Source organism: Aristolochia californica, unplaced genomic scaffold (assembly GCF_029961685.1).
Source record: "Aristolochia californica isolate CCGP_79_NKW_82.1479 unplaced genomic scaffold, dmAriCali1.0.hap1 SCAF_9, whole genome shotgun sequence".
In the NCBI taxonomy this organism is placed as follows: Eukaryota; Viridiplantae; Streptophyta; class Magnoliopsida; order Piperales; family Aristolochiaceae; genus Aristolochia; species Aristolochia californica.
Genome location: NW_027182290.1, coordinates 5,490,101 through 5,508,053, shown reverse-complemented (window position 1 = coordinate 5,508,053; position 17,953 = coordinate 5,490,101). Strand labels below are relative to the sequence as shown.

The 17,953-nt window shown below is 35.6% G+C and overlaps 1 protein-coding gene across 3 annotated transcripts; it reads left to right on the top strand.

Moving 5' to 3' along the window:
* LOC137941687 (uncharacterized) lies at positions 1–17,580 on the top strand. 3 transcript variants are annotated; one of them, XM_068787208.1, is made up of 8 exons: positions 1–630; positions 2,583–2,726; positions 3,489–3,561; positions 3,928–4,033; positions 4,107–4,203; positions 5,252–5,347; positions 5,452–5,601; positions 17,563–17,580. In XM_068787208.1, exons 1-7 carry the CDS (start codon positions 46–48, stop codon positions 5,596–5,598), a joined length of 1,248 nt encoding a protein of 415 aa, XP_068643309.1. In that variant the 5' UTR covers positions 1–45; the 3' UTR covers positions 5,599–5,601; positions 17,563–17,580. The 3 variants fall into 3 exon arrangements, with proteins under 3 accessions (XP_068643309.1, XP_068643310.1, XP_068643308.1); XM_068787209.1 differs by lacking the exon at positions 17,563–17,580 and adding an exon at positions 17,471–17,504; XM_068787207.1 differs by lacking the exon at positions 17,563–17,580 and having other exon boundaries at positions 5,452–6,206.
* Positions 17,581–17,953: the final 373 nt, after the last annotated feature.

The following is a 17,953-nucleotide window of genomic DNA, read 5'->3' as shown; positions in this document are numbered from 1 at the left end:
ATCCTCCTCTGTGGAGATTCCCTACTTTTAACTGTAAAAACTTCCATGCCTTCAAAATTCCAAAAATTGCCACCATTTCTGAGAAGAGGCTCAGGCAGAGCCTCCCATCTCATTCTCATGTCAGCCCTCTCGTCCCTCTCCGCTCTTCTCCCATCCAGACCCACTTTCTTAAACGGCACGCCTGTCTCAAACCCTAGATTAACTCCCTATTCTAGGATTCAATCCTTCACGATATTTTCCGCCAGGAAAAATCTTAAATCCCCTCCTTCCTCTGAGAAGAAGTCTCTGGGCGTTGCCACCGGAGAGTTCTTTCTGGGTCTGGTGTCGCTCTTAATTAAGAATAGGGTCGAGAACCGGGGTTCGCCCACGATGTGGAATGATGAGGAGGAGGATTTTGGTGTTCCGGGGGATGCAGAGGCAAGAATTCGTGACCGGAGGGAAGGGATCGCGTCAGTTGTACGTGATACGGTTGACCAGGACGTGGTATGGGAGCAGAGATTGAAGGATGTGGAAGCTGAGCGGGAGAGGAAGAAAGTTACAAGCCCCGGTTTTAGCTTCTCCGCTGCTGGCCTTCTGTTGCCATATCATCTTGGTGTTGCTCAGTATCTTATAGAGAAAGGTTACATCAAGGTAGCTTTTTTTACTTTATTTTTCGTGATTAATTTAAAAAAAGTGTTTTTTTCTTCCTTCTCTCTCCCGGTAAATGTTTGTTTTGCCTGAAGAATACCGACATTTAGAACTATAAGCGTCAGGACATACAAATATAATTAAGATAGTTTTTTTTTTTTTTTGTGTGTGTTCTTTGAGTTCCTGTTTCTTTGTTTTGCTGATCTAGTTACTTAAGGACCTGTGCTGCTAGAACTATTGAATCATGCTATTGCTCAGTTTAACGAAGCATATGCAAATTGACATCTAAAAATGTGAAAAGGTGTACACTCTGTCCTCGTAGGATGTGATATTCAGCCGCAAAATATCTTCAAATTAAGAAAGTATTTTTAATTTTTTTTTGTGGGGATATTTCTTTTCCTTTAGATGTTACTTGAGAACGAGGAATGGAGAGATAAGGCTATAATTTTGTTGTTGGCATTCCTTCTAGGTTTTTGTGACCTATGTTTTCGGTGTCATCTTGTTTTTTCTTGACTGTTGACATTTCTTTGATTTCCACCCTTTTGTTTGGCTCACAAATCGTTCCAGTTAACATGGTGTAGGACAGCAGGGAAATTCATTTATGAAATTCTAGAAAATAAGAAAGATGAGAATAAATGATTTTCCCTTTACTAGTAGGGGTACATCAAGATAGGCTTGATTTACACTATCTAAAAATAACATAGAAGAAGGAAAATACCTTATTGTTTGGAAGTATTTTGAACTAAGAAGAAAGAAAATTAAGAGAGAGAGAGAGAAAGTTAAGAAATAAGAGAAGGAAGATTAAGAGGGAAAGGAGAGATGGGAGGCTTCACTTTGATTCTGGAAATCCCTTCATATGAGCTTCAGATCCAAGGTGAAAACAACTTGTTGGAAATCTTACTTCCAAATTATCTAGAGTACAACATACCAGTATAAAACTTTGTAACTAAAAACTGAGAGTCAGCCCTAATGTTCCCTTAAATTAACCCAAAAAAAGAACCAACAGGAGAAAACCGAAATAAAATATCCCAAACAATATAAAAACATAAATTTAAACTTAAACCCTCACAAAATAATTACAATTCAGTCCCTGAATTTAGTAGAATTACATTCTTAAACTTTAGGATCTTCATGGAGACAAAATGGCCAAATTTCTCTTTGTCTACCTTTTATATATTTGAAACTCTTGATCCTCGCCATAATGCAATCAACCATCTGCAGATCGAATTTGCATCGCCAACCATGTGATGCTAAGAGAAGAGAGATGTCTCTTGTCTCAGCAAAAATGACATCATGTCTCCAAGGCCTGTCCCCTGCAATTTTAGTTCAACTGAACTTTTTTTCTTTCATCTTTATCGACAACACTGCTTTGACTTCATTTCATGTTCACAAACCATTGCCTCTCCATCTGTTGGATATTTAGTGAAGCCATTGAGACCTGTTGTACTTTAATTCTTATTAGAGTTGCTATCAATTTTAGTTTCGATGTTTCCCTAAAGGGCACGTTTGCCAGGTCACTGTACAATGTCAAAACTTCTTAAAAGCACCGTCCAATCCTCAGAAATTAATTTTTTTTTCTCAACTAACAGAAGCTTGGCAATATTAACAATTTATAAAGTCTTCTTTCTTCTTTCCTGATTGGTTAATGATATCTCTCCTATGTTTAAAAAATAAAAAATAAAAATATTGATCTTCTTGGTCTTCAAAGGTCCATGAAAGGGGAATTTTTTTACTTACTGACCTCTATGTGATTCACCTGCAAAAGTCCTTGTACAACTGCTTCATGACTTCTTTCATGACATTATCTTACCTCTCTTGTGGATCATTTACTTGTCTCTGATTATGCTTACCAATCTTTTTTTCCTAATCAATCTTCATTTTCCTCACTACTTCCTAATGAATTCATACATATCTTGTACACATCAATCTACTGATGGAATTTTGGTATGGTTCAGGAAAGCACGCCATTAGCTGGTTCATCAGCTGGTGCTATAGCTTGTGCCATAATTGCCTCTGGAGTAAGCATGCATGAAGCTTTAAAAACCACCAAAGTGTTAGCTGATGATTGCCGTCTCAAAGGCACTGCATTTCGCCTTGGGGTATGTCCACAATCTCTAAGTGGGTGGTCTATTGAGTAGATTGGAAGATGACTTGGTCATTTATTTGTTTGCATGCTTTTTTTATTGTAAATGAAACAAAAAGTAATGGTACTTAGTATTTTAGATAATTCTTTTAAAGTTTTTGATGATGCAGAATAATTATTGATTACGACTGAGTAGTTTGTCAGGTTAATCATGAACTTGTTGTAGGTAAGAACGTTATCGAACAAAACATATGCCCTTGCAACTGAAATAGCTAAGAAGTTTTGGGGTGCAAGTTTTTAATGTATGAAGAATTATCGTTGATGATGGCATGCTTCTTCTTGATTCTTCTCTTTCTGTATTTTTTCTTTTTTTGCCTTTTTCGTGGTAGTGATGGTTGGGGGGGGGACCTTGCGTTGTGCTTCCATAAAATTTTATAATTAATCATGTATGGGAAACATTTTTAGGTTTATTCTAATTAGATTTAATCAAGCCAAGATGGCTTTACAGAATGGATCTGACTGACTAAATGGTGCCATTGACCTGATTCCCAGATATTAAATGGGGATAAACTTGAATAAATGGAAACATATGATTGGAATGCACAAGAGGAGGGTAAAAATCATTTGATGTTTGTATTTATGCATATTGTTTTTGTTCATCAATGTGGCTTTCATGTTGCTTTGCAAATTAAGTGTTAAATGCAATCAATTAATGATCTAACTGTATTTCAATAAGAAAAAAGTCAGCATTTAAACTTTTGTGGAACATTATATGTAGGCAGTTCTTAGAGATGTACTTAACGAGTTTTTGCCAGAAGATATCCACAGCAGATCCAATGGGAGGATTCGTGGTAAGCAAATTCTTTTACTGTGGTCTCAATTTGCTTGTATTGTGCTATTCAAAAGATAAAATTTTCATATTACTATGTAGTACTTTTTTTATTTGTTATAGATGAATGGGTCTCTCATGATAAGCATAAAAAAGTGTTGCACTACTTGCACTACTACTATCACTGAGCATTGATGTTTAAATGGGACTTAGAAGTAGGATCCGTCTGTAAACCTCTTGTTTCCTTGTGTTTCTTGAGTTTTTTGTGAAATAACTAAAATGAGTATATCAATGCTTGATGATGTACTTGTAATGGTGTGGTAATGCATTGTAAGCAATTCTTAATCAACAACTTACAAGAATCACCTTGTCTACTTGTTGTCTCCAGTTGCAGTTACCCAATTGCTTTGGAGGCCAAGGGGCTTACTTGTTGATCAATTTGACTCCAAGCAAGACTTCATCAATGCCATTTTTACCTCTTCATTCATTCCTGGGTATGTAAACATTATTACATGTTGTGTTTGTGTTAGTAATGGAGTACGGAAATATGATTTCAGTCAAATGCAGGTACCTGGCTCCAAGACCTGCAACATATTTCCGTAAGAAACTTTGCATAGACGGTGGCTTGACTTTATTTATGCCACCAACTTCTGCTTCAAACACGGTATGAAAACTTTTCACGTTTTGGATGTGTCAAAGGCATGTCAATCTTTTCTACTTACGTAGATATATTTTAGCTTGAATGATAAAAAATTATTTTATTCTAAAACCATTTACTTTTTTGTTCCATGTCATTTGTCCTTCCTGCTAATATTTAATCTTGTTTGTATACGGTTTGTTTCTATTAGAACTTCCATGTGATGTCCTTGTTTTCATTTCTTCTTTCATTTATTACTAAAATTAAGGAGATGGATATGCATTTTCTGTATTTTCTGAAGATGATGTTAGTAGAGGACTATAATCATTACCTAAGATTACACTTCATGTTGTTTGCAGTTCAGCCTTGGAATGTCTTATTTTCTACCTTATATTTGATCTGGTTTATCAAGGGTCAATTACTCGTCTATTAGTCTAGTTTGCAGTTTCAGTTTTGGTGGATCTATTGTTCATCTATGTTGGCTTCAATCTTCTTTTGGTAAGAAGGTCACAAAATATCCACTGGCCAAACTATGTGATCAATGCTGAGGGCAGTTGTCCAAGATTACTTGGAGAAAGAATTTTGGAAGTATTTGAGAAACATGCCCCCATTTGCCTATTCGAAGTTGTTACACTACGAACTACTCTTTTGTCTTTCTTTTGTCTTAACTACAAAATAAATAGAAAAGCTTTTTGTCTTGTAAACTCTTTACTTGTTTGTGCCAGTCATTGTGATTGCCAACCAGGGCAAAATACCAATGATTTCAATTTGTAAATGTAATACTCTACCTTCATAGTTCTGCAAAGTAAGGGATTTTATCATTCTTCAGCTCTATCCTGGAGAATCTATCTTTTCTATTATAGAAGCATGGGAAATTCTGATGGTTTTCTAAGGGCATCAATAACTTAGAGACGCTAACTGCAGAGGACCGCGGCTTTCTTGTGAATCCTGTGTTTCATAATTCTCTTCTCTCCTGTATATATGCTGTCATTATATGTTGTATTCCCTGTGGCCTACTGACATTCTTCATATGGCAATATCATTGATATTATTGTGGCTTATCATGCTGTTGTAGATTCGTGTTTGTGCATTCCCAGCTGGTCGTCTGGGTTTGGAAGGTATTGGCATCAGTCCAGATTGCAACCCAGAAAAAAGAGCCACTCCACGCCAGGTATGGCCATGAACTTGGGAAAGAAAAAACTTACCTTTGTTTTTTCATTCCTGCAAGTTATGAATGTCAACTATGCCTTAATCTGATTGTTATCTCTTATCCAGCTTTTAAATTGGGCACTGGAGCCGGCAGAAGATGATATTCTGGACAACTTGTTTGAGCTGGGTTACTTGGATGCAGCTGTATGGGGTGATCAAAATCCTGTTGACAAAATAATGCAGGATGAATCCATTAATGAGAGTACTTCTTAATTGGTACTCCTTTATATCTATACATGGCTAAGCAGAACTAGGAATCCAATCTTAACATAGTTATACGGCATACTCCATGTGCCTCTTTCATACTCCATGTGCCTCTTTCCTTTTTTTTTTTTTTTTTCACTACCATTGTTCCATACCAGGTGCAGCCTCCTAGATTGGATAACTAGAGTGATCAAATCAGTGGGATGAAACTGTTTCGGCCTGCTTTTTTTCCAATTTTTTGTTATCTCTTATTCCCTAGTCCCTATAACAATCAGTTTCTGCCTTCCTTTGATGTTCGGAAGGACAAACCATAGGCAGGCAGCACCCGCCAACCGAGTTAATATTCGGATGAATTGTTGATTGGTGAACCTACACATTTTTGCCATACTGTAATGTGTGTGAAGGAGGCACTGAGTAATAGCCCTGAGTTGCTGGTGCAACTCCAATACTCCCATACAAATTGGACAATGAGGTCAGAGTGAAAACAAAAAAACAGGGACAGTTCCAATCTTGAAGCTTTTTGTAGGTTGTTAATTGTAAAGCTTATATAGACATATGTAAAGATGATTATGTTGTTCTGCTTTGTTACATGCTTAGTTTGGCTTCTCAGGTTAATGTTCTTCATGTAGAAAGATTTTTTGGTTTTTGATAACTACTGTCATATTAAAAGATAGTTCTTCTGTTTGTCACATAAACAGCATTTACTTCTCCTGAATTGGATGATAGGATGACTACAATTTTTACAGATTATAACGAGGCAGGGGCAAGTAACTAAAAAATTTTTATACCTAAAGTCTAACACTTAAAGATAAGTCTTATCATAATTAAACAATTGAACATAAATATAAAATTAAAGTAACTAAAACAATTTTTAACTTAAACACTGATATGAGACATCCTCTTATGAGACTCCTATAAGACTCCACCATATTAATTCTAGTTTTGTGAAACTTCTTGTAGTGACAGTCATGTAAGACTTTTCCATGCTAGCCCTTCAACACTTCCCCTTAAGCTGAACTTTATAACTTCAATTATTAATGAAAAAGTTTTTTTGTCTTCTATCTTCATTGGCTAAAGATTTTTTCATAGATGCATAATCTTCATCTTTTGTTCTTCCCCTTTATTAAATATTTTGGTTACATAAAAATTACTACCACATGTGAAAAAAATACCTCCTTTTTATTGTTCTTCTTCTATTTCTCTCCCTTAAGATGAGGATAAAAAGGACATAGTGACCCAACTTGGACAAAACACAATATAGGAAAAGAAAAATACTCCTAACCATATGACAATGCTCCATACACCAATCAAAGTGGTCAGAATCTACAATACACTCCGCAAATTTTCAAAGGCGAAAAAATGACCCAATTTTAAGGCACAACTACGAGACTACTTTTTTTTTTTCAGGGTAACTCAAATACAAATCACCACTTGGGTGACGAATTAAAGACTTGACTCAAGTTCGATATTTGGCACACTCTTATACTTTTTAAGTAGTAGGTCTATGTATTACTCTAAAGTGATGAAACAAAAGATGATAAATTGAAGAAGTACCAGAGAAAAACTTTTTCAACCGGTAGGAGGTGACTATGCAACACTCATACTTCCAAAAAAAAAAAGTTGAATGTGACCTTTTTTTGAGAAAAAAATAGGGGAGACTTGTGATGATAGAACTGTGAAATTAACTTAAAAAACCACTTTGACCAAGTATGACCTCAAAGAAATTTTTTTGGGGGTGAGCATAATTTTTGGAGATAACGATGCAGAAGATACACAACCAAGTAACAAAAACACAAAAAATTGAAAACAATAACAAAATGGATATCACAAAGAATATGTAAAGAAGGTGCTAAGCAGATTCAACATGAATGATGCAAAACCAATAAGTATTCTTTTGGTTAATCACTTTAGGCAATCTAAGGAGTAGTTACCTTCTACAAAGCAGGAGCGAGCCAACATGGCTAATGTGCCTTATGCTTATGCTATTGGCAGTCTCAAGTATGCCATGGTGTGCACTAGACTAGACATAACTCATGCAGTGGGAGTTGTGAGCAAATATATGAGTAATCCAGGTAAGCAACATTGGGAAGCAGTGAAGTGGATTCTCAAGTATTTGAGAGGCACTGTAGACTCAACCTTATGTTTCAGGAAGTCAAACTTGGGATTATAGGGTCATGTAGATACTGACATGGCTAGAGACATTGATGGCAGGAAAAGTACCATTGGATATGTATACACATTTGTTGGTACAACAGTTAGTTGGGTCTCTAAGTTGTAGAAGATAGTTGTTCTTTTAGCTATTGAGGCAGAATATGTTGTAGTGACCAAAGCCAGCAAAAAGATGGTATGGTTGCAGTCTTTCTGGGAAGAATTAAGTCTCAAACATGGGAAGAATGTGTTGTATTGCAACAGTCAAAGAGTTATTCATTTAGCAAAGAATTTTGTTTATCATGCCAGAACAAAGCACATATAGGTGCGTTATCACTTCATCAGATTGACTTTGGAGGATGGAGTCTTAGCACTTGAGAAGATTCAAGGGAGTCAGAATATGGCTGATATATTGACAAAGATTGTTACAATTGAGAAACTAAAGTTGTGTGCAACTTCAATTGGACTTTTCTATGAGGATTGAGAAGATGTTGTCGCTGCAGAGGAGATATTGATGATAGATTAGTCTCCAAGTGGGAGATTGTTAAGTTGTGGAGCCTAATCAATGCCCTACACTGAGTCAGTACGTGGATCGATTTTCACAGTAAGGTTGCCATGGGGGTTGGAGTCCCCGCCCGGTTCATGATATATTAACTGTTGTTTCATTAAGGGTAGCTTGGAATTTTACTCTTGTGTCGCAGTTGACCTCATTTTCTCTTTATAATTGAGGGGCACCGCTATTAGGGTTTCATCATCACTGAGAAGGAGTTGGAGTTAAAGTTGCAATCCGAGAGAAGTTAAAGTAAAAACTTGTATGTGTGATATCTCTTGTAAACTATTCATCTTTATAGTGGATTACTGCAGCAGTGAAAGACATGACGTAGTGTCACCTTGAGGCGAATTTGTATAAATCTTGTTATTTGTTTTCGTGTTTGATTTTTCCTTATTCCGTAATTATTATTATTATTATTACTCTCGTTGGTTTGGAATTAAGGTGTCTAATTCCTAACATTTCCCTTAGGAATAAAGAAACTTAGATCCACAAATGATTTTACAATAACTAATCCACAATAACACTAGCTTCTCTTAAATAAATTGAGATGATGATGGTGCAACCTGGCCAAGGCTTGACACGTTTGCAAGGGTTACTCGCTTACACTTCAGTCCAATAACTTTTTTTCTTCTAATAGACATGTCTCATAATTCAAGTTTAAACAAATAAACATATCAATCATAAGCACCTATTCAATGTGATAACAACTCAAATATCCTAAATTGACCAGATTTCAAAATATACACTCGAAGAAAATTATATTGGTTTTTCAAACAAGGACAAAAAATAAGTCAAATATTTGCTCGCTAATTAGTGATTTGAACTTAATAATTTCAGTTCAGGTTTACTAAACTAAGATCAACCAACAAATTTCAAAGTATAAGTTCAATGATTCTTGGATTTTAAAAACAATTACCCAAATATTTAGTTATATAAGTTCCCTTTTTTAAATGCCCCAATAAGTCAATATGCTAAAATAATATGATTATAAAATATAACAGCTCAATTCTAGAGAAAAAATGATGAACAAACAAAGATTTCAAATATAAGCTTAGAAATATTTAGCTCTTTGGTAGTTGGCTTTTCGAAAACTCAAATCCATTGTCCAACTATGATTTCTAAGTATAGGTGTGTTGGCCAAATGACTTTCAATAGGGGATGAATTAAGAATTACAATTAAAGTTTTAAGTGTAAAATATGTAAATGAAAGTGTAAACTCAAGAAAATATTCACACACCACAAAGAGGCCAAGATTTTTTATTTTCAATGTTCCCCTAGTGGTAATCATTGTCCAAAAACCCTTGCTTAGAAATGTTTTCACTAATAAGCTCTATTAGTTGAAATTACAAGAAAGAGATTTCGGTTCTCTTGACTCCAAGTATAATGCCCAATTACACAAATCTCATATCTGTCCTAAAGAGATTGAATATAACCATAGTGCTCTTCTTTTCTCACACCCTCTCTCGCTATCTTCTCTCTCTCATCCTCTCAAGTTAAAACTCAAACCTTCTCTTTCCATTTCTTCTTCTCCCTTTTTCTTCTTCTCACTCTCGTCTCTAAACTTTAGACTACGAATTAAGGTCCTAAAATTTGTCAATTTCAAAAGCACAAGAACCTTAGTTGTGTTACACTTGATCAATTTTAATCAAATATTTCAAATTAAGTGTTCGTAGATACTTGGATTTTAAAAAATTCAGCCCTAATTGATCAAAGCTTATGAACATGTCAATAGAAGTGCCTTTGTTAGGATGAACAATATAATTTTAAAGTAAGGGTGCAATGTTTGTAGCAAGGATAGAGCTAGTCAAATACAGATTTCAAAGTAAATGACATAAATATGGTTAAGTGCTTTAGGAATTGGCTTTTTACAATGCAAATCCGAAACCTAAATTTGATTTCAAAGTATGAAGCTTAGCAATGGTCTTTGATGCTTTGGCCAGAGAGCTTTCTCTTGTTTGAGTCTCAAATAACTTAAAAAGAAGAGTTTTCGATATTCAGAATTAGAATCATTGAGCTCAAAAAGTGACATTTTATCCTTTTGTAAAATTTGATGAAAACTTAATTTCATGAGAAAGTATTTTAAGTTTTCTCTTGAAAAGTTAAAGACAGACATGTCATAAATTTTGGAGACTTATCTTGGTTGAATTGAGCTTTTAGAGTTTCTTCGTCAATGTTCTAAATAATACTTTTTGAAAAAAATCATTTGTTTGAATATTTTTGTTATGTAGCATGCTTCTGTCTAGGGCTCTTGTTCAAACACCTTTTGTGCAAAGATTTCTTTTATAGCATGGACTTTTGTCCTCGAGTGTAGTTTTGTTGAAAAGAAAGTATGAAAGAGTCTTATATGACTCTCACCACAAGAAATATCACAAAACCAAAATTAACATGGTGGAGTCTTACAAGAGTCTCATAGGAGGATGTCTTTCAAAAGTGTTTCAGTTAAAAGGTATTTTAATTATTTCAATATTCTATTTATATTCAATTATTTAATTATGGTAGAACTTATCTTTAAGTGTTAGAGTTTGGGAGTAGTTGGGATAGGGTATTTTAATTGTAATTAGATTCTACTTGTTTCCTCTATTATAAATAGAGGCTCATTGTATTCAAATTACAACAAACCAGTAAAGTATTTATCTTTTCCAGAAATTCAACATGGTATCAGAGTGGGTTATTGGAGTTGAATTGGTCAACTCACATAAATAATGTAATCCTTTTCTGATTTACTATCTCTAGTAGTTTAGAATTGTATTCTATTTTTTCATCCTTTCTCGTTCCAATACCTGTTATTTCCTTGGTAATCACACCTCCAGACTAGAATTTCATATTTCAAATTATATATAGGTGGAAAGATCTTTGATTATACTTTTAATACAAAAAGAATTTTAAAATTTGGATTTTTATAAAAAGAGAAATTGGTATTTGAAGAAGTAAAGGTCAAACAACAAGAGAGGTTCGAGCAGTAGTAGAAAATTTTAATTTTTAAGGCATTTTATACCATCAAGAACGAAACTTTTAAATGGATAATTATATGTCAAAAGAAATATCTATAAGTCTATTTTCCAAGCTATCAAACCAATTTCATATGAGTTTTCTAGAAGGAGATACTAATATTAAAAGAGGCAATGGTCATACTCTCCAAAGAAGAGAGAGTACTAAGTTTGACCAAAATGTAGAGTTTAAAATCTATCGAATTCTTTCTCTCAAAAGAAGTATATTTTATAAAAAAATATTATACTTGAATGAAAGATATCTAATTCTAATTTCAGAAAGAACAACTTTCATGTTAATCTGATCTATATGTAAGGAGATGTTCTCATTGGAGTTGGTAAGGGTCATGAAACAAATAAAGATTTCATAACAGATTCAAGAACTAAGGTTTTTTTTAATGTCAAATTGGATATCAAATTAAATATTTTTAAGTCTACTTTCTTGATAAATAAACTATTTGTGATTTAGAGCTATATTTTGGGAGATATGGATATTATAAGTACCAAGGGTTAGTTCTGCTGAAAATATCTTCATGCCTATTTTCTCTTCTATATGCATTGACGTGAATTAAGTTTTTTCTCCTTGAGTCCTTGTTTTTTAGATAAATTTCTCTTTTAGTCAGATAATTTTTGTTAGACTTAATCACTCCATGATGTGCTCGTTCAAGGTATCAATGTCCCTAATAATCCTCATCCCAAGGATTTGTTTTACAACACCCAAATCCTTCATTGCAAACTTCTTGGACAACTCCCTTTTCAACTTTTCTATTTCCTATTTGCAAACACCTGATATCAACATGTTATCAACATATAATGGTAGAATGATATAGGAGTCATCAAACTTCTTCACATAACAGATAACAGCAATGATCTGCCTGGCACCTCAAGAAACCATTACTACTCATAAAGGTGTCAAACTTCTTATAACATTGTCTTGGAGCTTGTTTAAGACCATACAAGCTCTTTTGAACTTTGCACACCATTTTGTACTTTCTTTGTGCTTTGAAACCCTGTGTCTGCATCATGTAAATTTCTTTATCCAAATCACCATGAAGAAAAGGTTGTCTTTACATCCAACTGCTCTAAGTGCAAGTCTTCATTTGCCACTAGTCTAAACATTATTCTAATCGTAGTCAATTTCACTATTGGAGAGAAAATATCAGTGTAGTCAATGTCTTCTTTTTTTGAAAGCTTTTTACCACCAGTCTTGCCTTATACCGCTTGCTGCCATAGTATTTATTTTTTATTTGGTACACCCATTTGTTCTGCAAGGCATTTTTCTCTTTTGGTAACTCGGTCAATTGCCATGTCTGATTTGATAACAGTAAACTTATCTCGCATGGCCAACTCCCTCTTGGTTGATTCATCAGCTTGCATGACTTCCTCATAACTCTCTGGTTCATCTTTATCAGTCAATAAAATATAATACAGTGCAGAGGAGTGTTAAGCACCTAGCCAATACTACCCAAAAGACCGACCTGTTAGGAACAGAAGACATAGGTACTTAACCTAGGACCCTAACAGTACCCCGCCCTTCCCCGAGCCGACGACCGCGGAGGCTACCACAACAGAGCAATCGGAGTCGGGTCGAACCCGGGTCAGTCCAGGCGCGTGACCACCCGCATCCTTTTTGGGGGCGCCGGGATTCGAAGTTGGGACGCAGCGCTAGCTCTGATACCAAATGTTAAGCACCTAGCCAATACTACCCAAAAGACCGGCCTGTTAGGAACAGAAGACATAGGTACTTAACCCAGGACCCTAACAAGGAGTACCTCTGTGGTTGTTTGCTAGTTCTGGAAGATCTCCTAAGTTCAGTCACAGGAATGTCCTGATTTACTTATGGGGGTATGTTTTCTTGGTCTTCCTGAGGGATATTCTCCATCTCAATAACTGGAAGATTTCTCAACTGAATCACTTCAGATTTCTTGGCTTCATTACCTGTGTTCTCAAACTTTGTTCTTAACTTGTCTTTAGGCACCTTCATTGAAGATCACGTCATTTCTCCTGATAATCTTACGGCTTAAAGAGATAACCAAACTCGGTACCACCATAGCCAATAAAGAAACATGTCTTAGATTTAGAATCAATTTTATTTCTAACAACATAATCAATATGAATATAAGAAACACAACCAAAAACTTTCAAGAAAGAAAGGTTTACCTCTTTGCCACTTCAGACATCGTCTGATATTTTGCAATCCAATGGTGTTGAAAGACCTTTGTTGAACAAATATGCAACGGTGCTAATAGCCTCAAACCAAAACATCTTTGGCAATCCCGCATGTAATCTCATGCTCCTAGCGCGCTCGTTCAAGGTTTTGTTCATCCTTTCAGCCACACCATTCTGTTGAGGTTTTCAAAGAATGATCTTCTTCATCTTAATTTCATTATCAACACATTACCGCTTAAAATCATCATCTATGTATTCTCCCCCATTATTTGACTGCAAGAACTTCACCTTCAAATCTGTCTCATTCTCAACCATTGCTCTCCATCTCTTGAATTTATCAAAGACATCAAATTTATTTTTTAGGAAATAAACCAATGCCTTTATGTTTGCATCATCAATAAATGTCACATAGTAGTTAGAACCACCAAGGGAAGTAAAAATTGAAGGCCCCCACACATCTGTGTGAACCAACTCCATTTTTGTTATCTTTTGCTCCTTTCTAGTCTTAGAAAAGCTAACCCTTCTACCATTCATTGACTTCCCTCTATCGTTGCCCTTGTTGGAATTCCTCAATTTTCCTACCCCTAGTATCGACATTTAGCGCATAATTAGATGTCGACAATTCTCCGGAGTCCTTTCTATGAACCTTCTTCGCGAGAATGTTATCCCGAACATCATTAAAGATCAACTTCCCGTTGCCTACAGAGTTGCTGACCGCAACCCTCAGAAGCTCCCAACAATTTGGCAGAGACGCCAAAAGAATTATAGCATGAACTTCATCATCAAATTTAATTTGAATGGAGGTCAATTGATTGGCAATCGTGCTAAACTCATTCAAATGCGATGCTACCAATGTATTTTCTGTCATCTTTAAATTGAAGAGTTTTTTCATGAGATGTACCTTATTATTTGCGGAAGGCTTGTCATACACGTTGGATAGAATCTTCATCATCCCTATTATGGTTTTCTTTGATGCCACGTTGTATGCAACATTCTTCGACAGTGTTAATTAGACTACTCCCAATACTTGTCTATCGAGGAGATTCCACTCATCATCTTTTATAACTTTTAATTTCATATCCAGAAGTGGTTCGTGCAGTTTTTTACTATATTGATGGTCTTCAATTTGCATCTTCCAAAAAGTGAAGTCCATTCCATCGAACTTGTTGATTCCAAGTACTAATCTTTTTCCGCTAGGCATTGCTCTCAACCATGAACCAAAACTCTGATACCACTAGTTAGGAATTAGAATTCCTAATTCCAAACTAACGAGATCAATAATAATAATCGTGGATGAAGGAAAAAGCAAGCACAAAAACAAACAACAAGATTTATACAGGTTCGCCTCAAGGTGAGACTACGTCTTGTCTTCTGTCGCTACAGTAATCCACTATAAAGATGAATAATTTACAAGAGATATCACACATACATGTGTTTTTCTCTAACCTCTCTCGGGCTGCAACCCCAACTTCTTCTCCGTGATGATGAAACCCTAATAGTGGCGCCCCTCAATTATAAAGAGAAAATTAGGACAATCTCAATACAAGAGTAAAATTCCCAAACTGCGCTTAATGAAACAACAATTAATATATCGTGGACCGGGCAAGGGCTTCACCCCCACACCCTCAGGAGAGGGGCTCTTCCAACCTTCACAACAAACTTACCGCGAAGGTCAATTCGTGTACTGACTCATCGTAGGGCGTTTATTAGGCTCCACAACTTAACAAGAAAAAAGTTGTGAAGCCTTATAGCCGCTACTACTATTTAACCGTAAGTCCTTGTATAGGAAGATAACATTGAAAATATCATTATTGAGTCTAGACCCGATGTGCTTAGTGAGCTATTGTTGTAAATTCTTATATGGTCTATGCAGAATTGCTTAGTTAGCTGTTGAAAAATCTTTCAGTGGGTCTAGGTTGCATGTTTATTTTGATGTTGTAAATGTATTTGATGGTGAACTTATGTAAGTAGGTTGTTATGGTCAATTGAATAATGTAGTCCTTGTATTGGTAACATTATAAATTGCCTTAAATGTAATTTACTTAAGTGTTGATAAGCAACCTAAGCATAGTGGAACTCCAAAGTGCAAAAACACCTTGAGAATGGACAATCCAAAATAGAATCGTGAATCGCTATAATCTTGTATATTTATTGTATATTTTATTCTATGCTAACTTTAATTATATGTGCTTGTGAATGAATTGTCATAAATCATTGAGATACATTAGATTAATTGGAAATATAATCACATACAAACAATTTAGATAAAAAAGAGAAAAAATTAACAAAAAAGTTTAACAAACTTATTCACCATCCTCCTCTTAAATAGTTTTGTTCCTCATCAAACCTAACCTAATAGTATGTGACAAAGGGGTTGCTGCCCTTCCCTTTTTTAATGGAACGACAAGGTAAGGTCCTTCACCTCCCTTATTGTAGAAACATGAGGGGGAAGGGAGGAGAGTCCAACCCCTCCCCTTCCCTTGGGGTGGGGGGGTGTTAGTCAACAATGAAGTTCACGCGCATTCCGTATTTCATTCAATTAGGCCGTTAGGGGTGAATGAACTCTAGTATCATCAGAAAAATGTAGGTAATTGTCTCAGGTTAAAATCGTGGAATCGTGAGTCAACCCAATTTTGCGAATCATCCAGTTGAAGCATCGCTTGGGACGCATCGTTCCTTCCCCTGACGATGTTTTTTTTCTCTCATTTGCGCTCTCTTCTCCCTCTCAGGCTTCCTCTCCCGAATTGTTTTTTCTCCCACTCTCTTCTTCCTCTCGTCTTCGCACTCCCTTTGGCTTCTTCTCCCTACGTCGTCTTCGTCTCTCTTTTACCTTCTCATCGTCATCTTTGTATCTCTTCTCCCTTCATCATCGTCACATCTCCGCTCCCTGTTTCTCTCGAACTCCCTTTCCCTTCTCCCTCTCTCTTCTCCCTCTTGCCCCCCCGATTTCCTTCGATTTAACCTATTGTAGTCTCGGTTTCTTTCGATTTCCCCATTTCAGCGTCAATTTCTTTGATTCTACTTCAATTTCCCTTGATTTCCCGATTTGGCTTCGATTTTCACATTGGGTTTCAGTTTTCCCCAAATTTCAAAAGGTAACCCTAAACCCTAATTTTTTTATTATTAATTTATTGTTGTATTTGATTTAATCTTAATTTATGTGTGCGGTATTTTTATTTATTGTTTAGTTTATGCATAATTTTGGGATATAGGGTTAGGGATTATGGTATTTAGCATTCAATTTCGTCTTTATGGTTTATGGTTTAGGGTATTTAGAGTTAGGGTTAAGGTAGGGTATAATTTCGTGTTTAGGGTTTAGGGTATTTAGAGTATGGTCAAGGTAGGGTTTAGGGTATTTAGGGTTAAAGTTCTTTTTTTTTTAAAGCGCGGTCAATGAAGGGTTTATAGAAGTTAGGGTTTAGGGTTTAGGGTTTAGAGTTTGGGGTTATAAGGTGTAGGGTTTGGGGCTTTTAGGGGGTTTAGAGTAAAAGGTTTATGGTTTAGGTTCTGGATTTAGGGTTCAGGGTTTAGGGGCTAATGGAGTTAGGGTTTAGGATTTAGAGGCTAATGGAGGGTGGGTTTAGGGTTTAGGGGCTAATGGAGGGTGGGTTTAGGGTTTGGGGTTTAGGGTTTATGGGGCTAATGGGTGGGTTGAGTCTAGTTCAAACGAGGGCGTCCATTAGCCAACGAAACCCGACCCTCATCACTGACGAGGTACGGTTCATAGTGTTTGAGAAGTCATATGGGGCTCTACCAGGGATGTTCGGTGAATTTGGATTTGATGAGTGTGTTTTTGCATTGTTCTAGTCATCTGTAATGGAATTAGTTTGATTAATTTGTAAATGTTATAGAATGTTGTTGAATAATTTTGAAGTGCTATGAAATGTTCTTGCCATGTGGTGAGGAGATTCAGATGACTTATAAAGATCCACCACGTGGTTTTTTTTATATTCTTATTTGTGTTTCCATGTGTCCCTATTTACTATGATGGGTAAAGGTTGTCTGATAAAGGTTAGATACGTAGAGATGATTACAATGATATATTTGAATCAAAAGATGATGATTCAAGTGATGGGCTTAGTGGAGGAGGTGATGATGTCCGATTAGTATGTGTAGATGGGGATGAAGATAGCGATGGTCTTGTTGATGAAGACAACCTATCAACAAACATGTGGAGGCTGCATGCATTAAAATCCACAAGAGTCGTACAATTTCGAGATGCCATAGCGACTAGCATGTGGAATGATCATTGATGGTTGTATCTTATTGCTTTTGAACAAGTATTTTGTCGTTCATATGTACTAAACTAGTAAGTTGATGATTTTAATATTAAATACACGAACTCGTTGTTATATTCCAAGGCATAAACGTTTGCTACTATGTTGTAAATTGTGGACTATTACGAGTAACTCAGTTAATTTTCAAGCATGTTTTTTAAGTTTCAATTGTATATATGTTATTAATAATCTATCCTAGTTTATTAATAAAATAATATATTTATTTATTT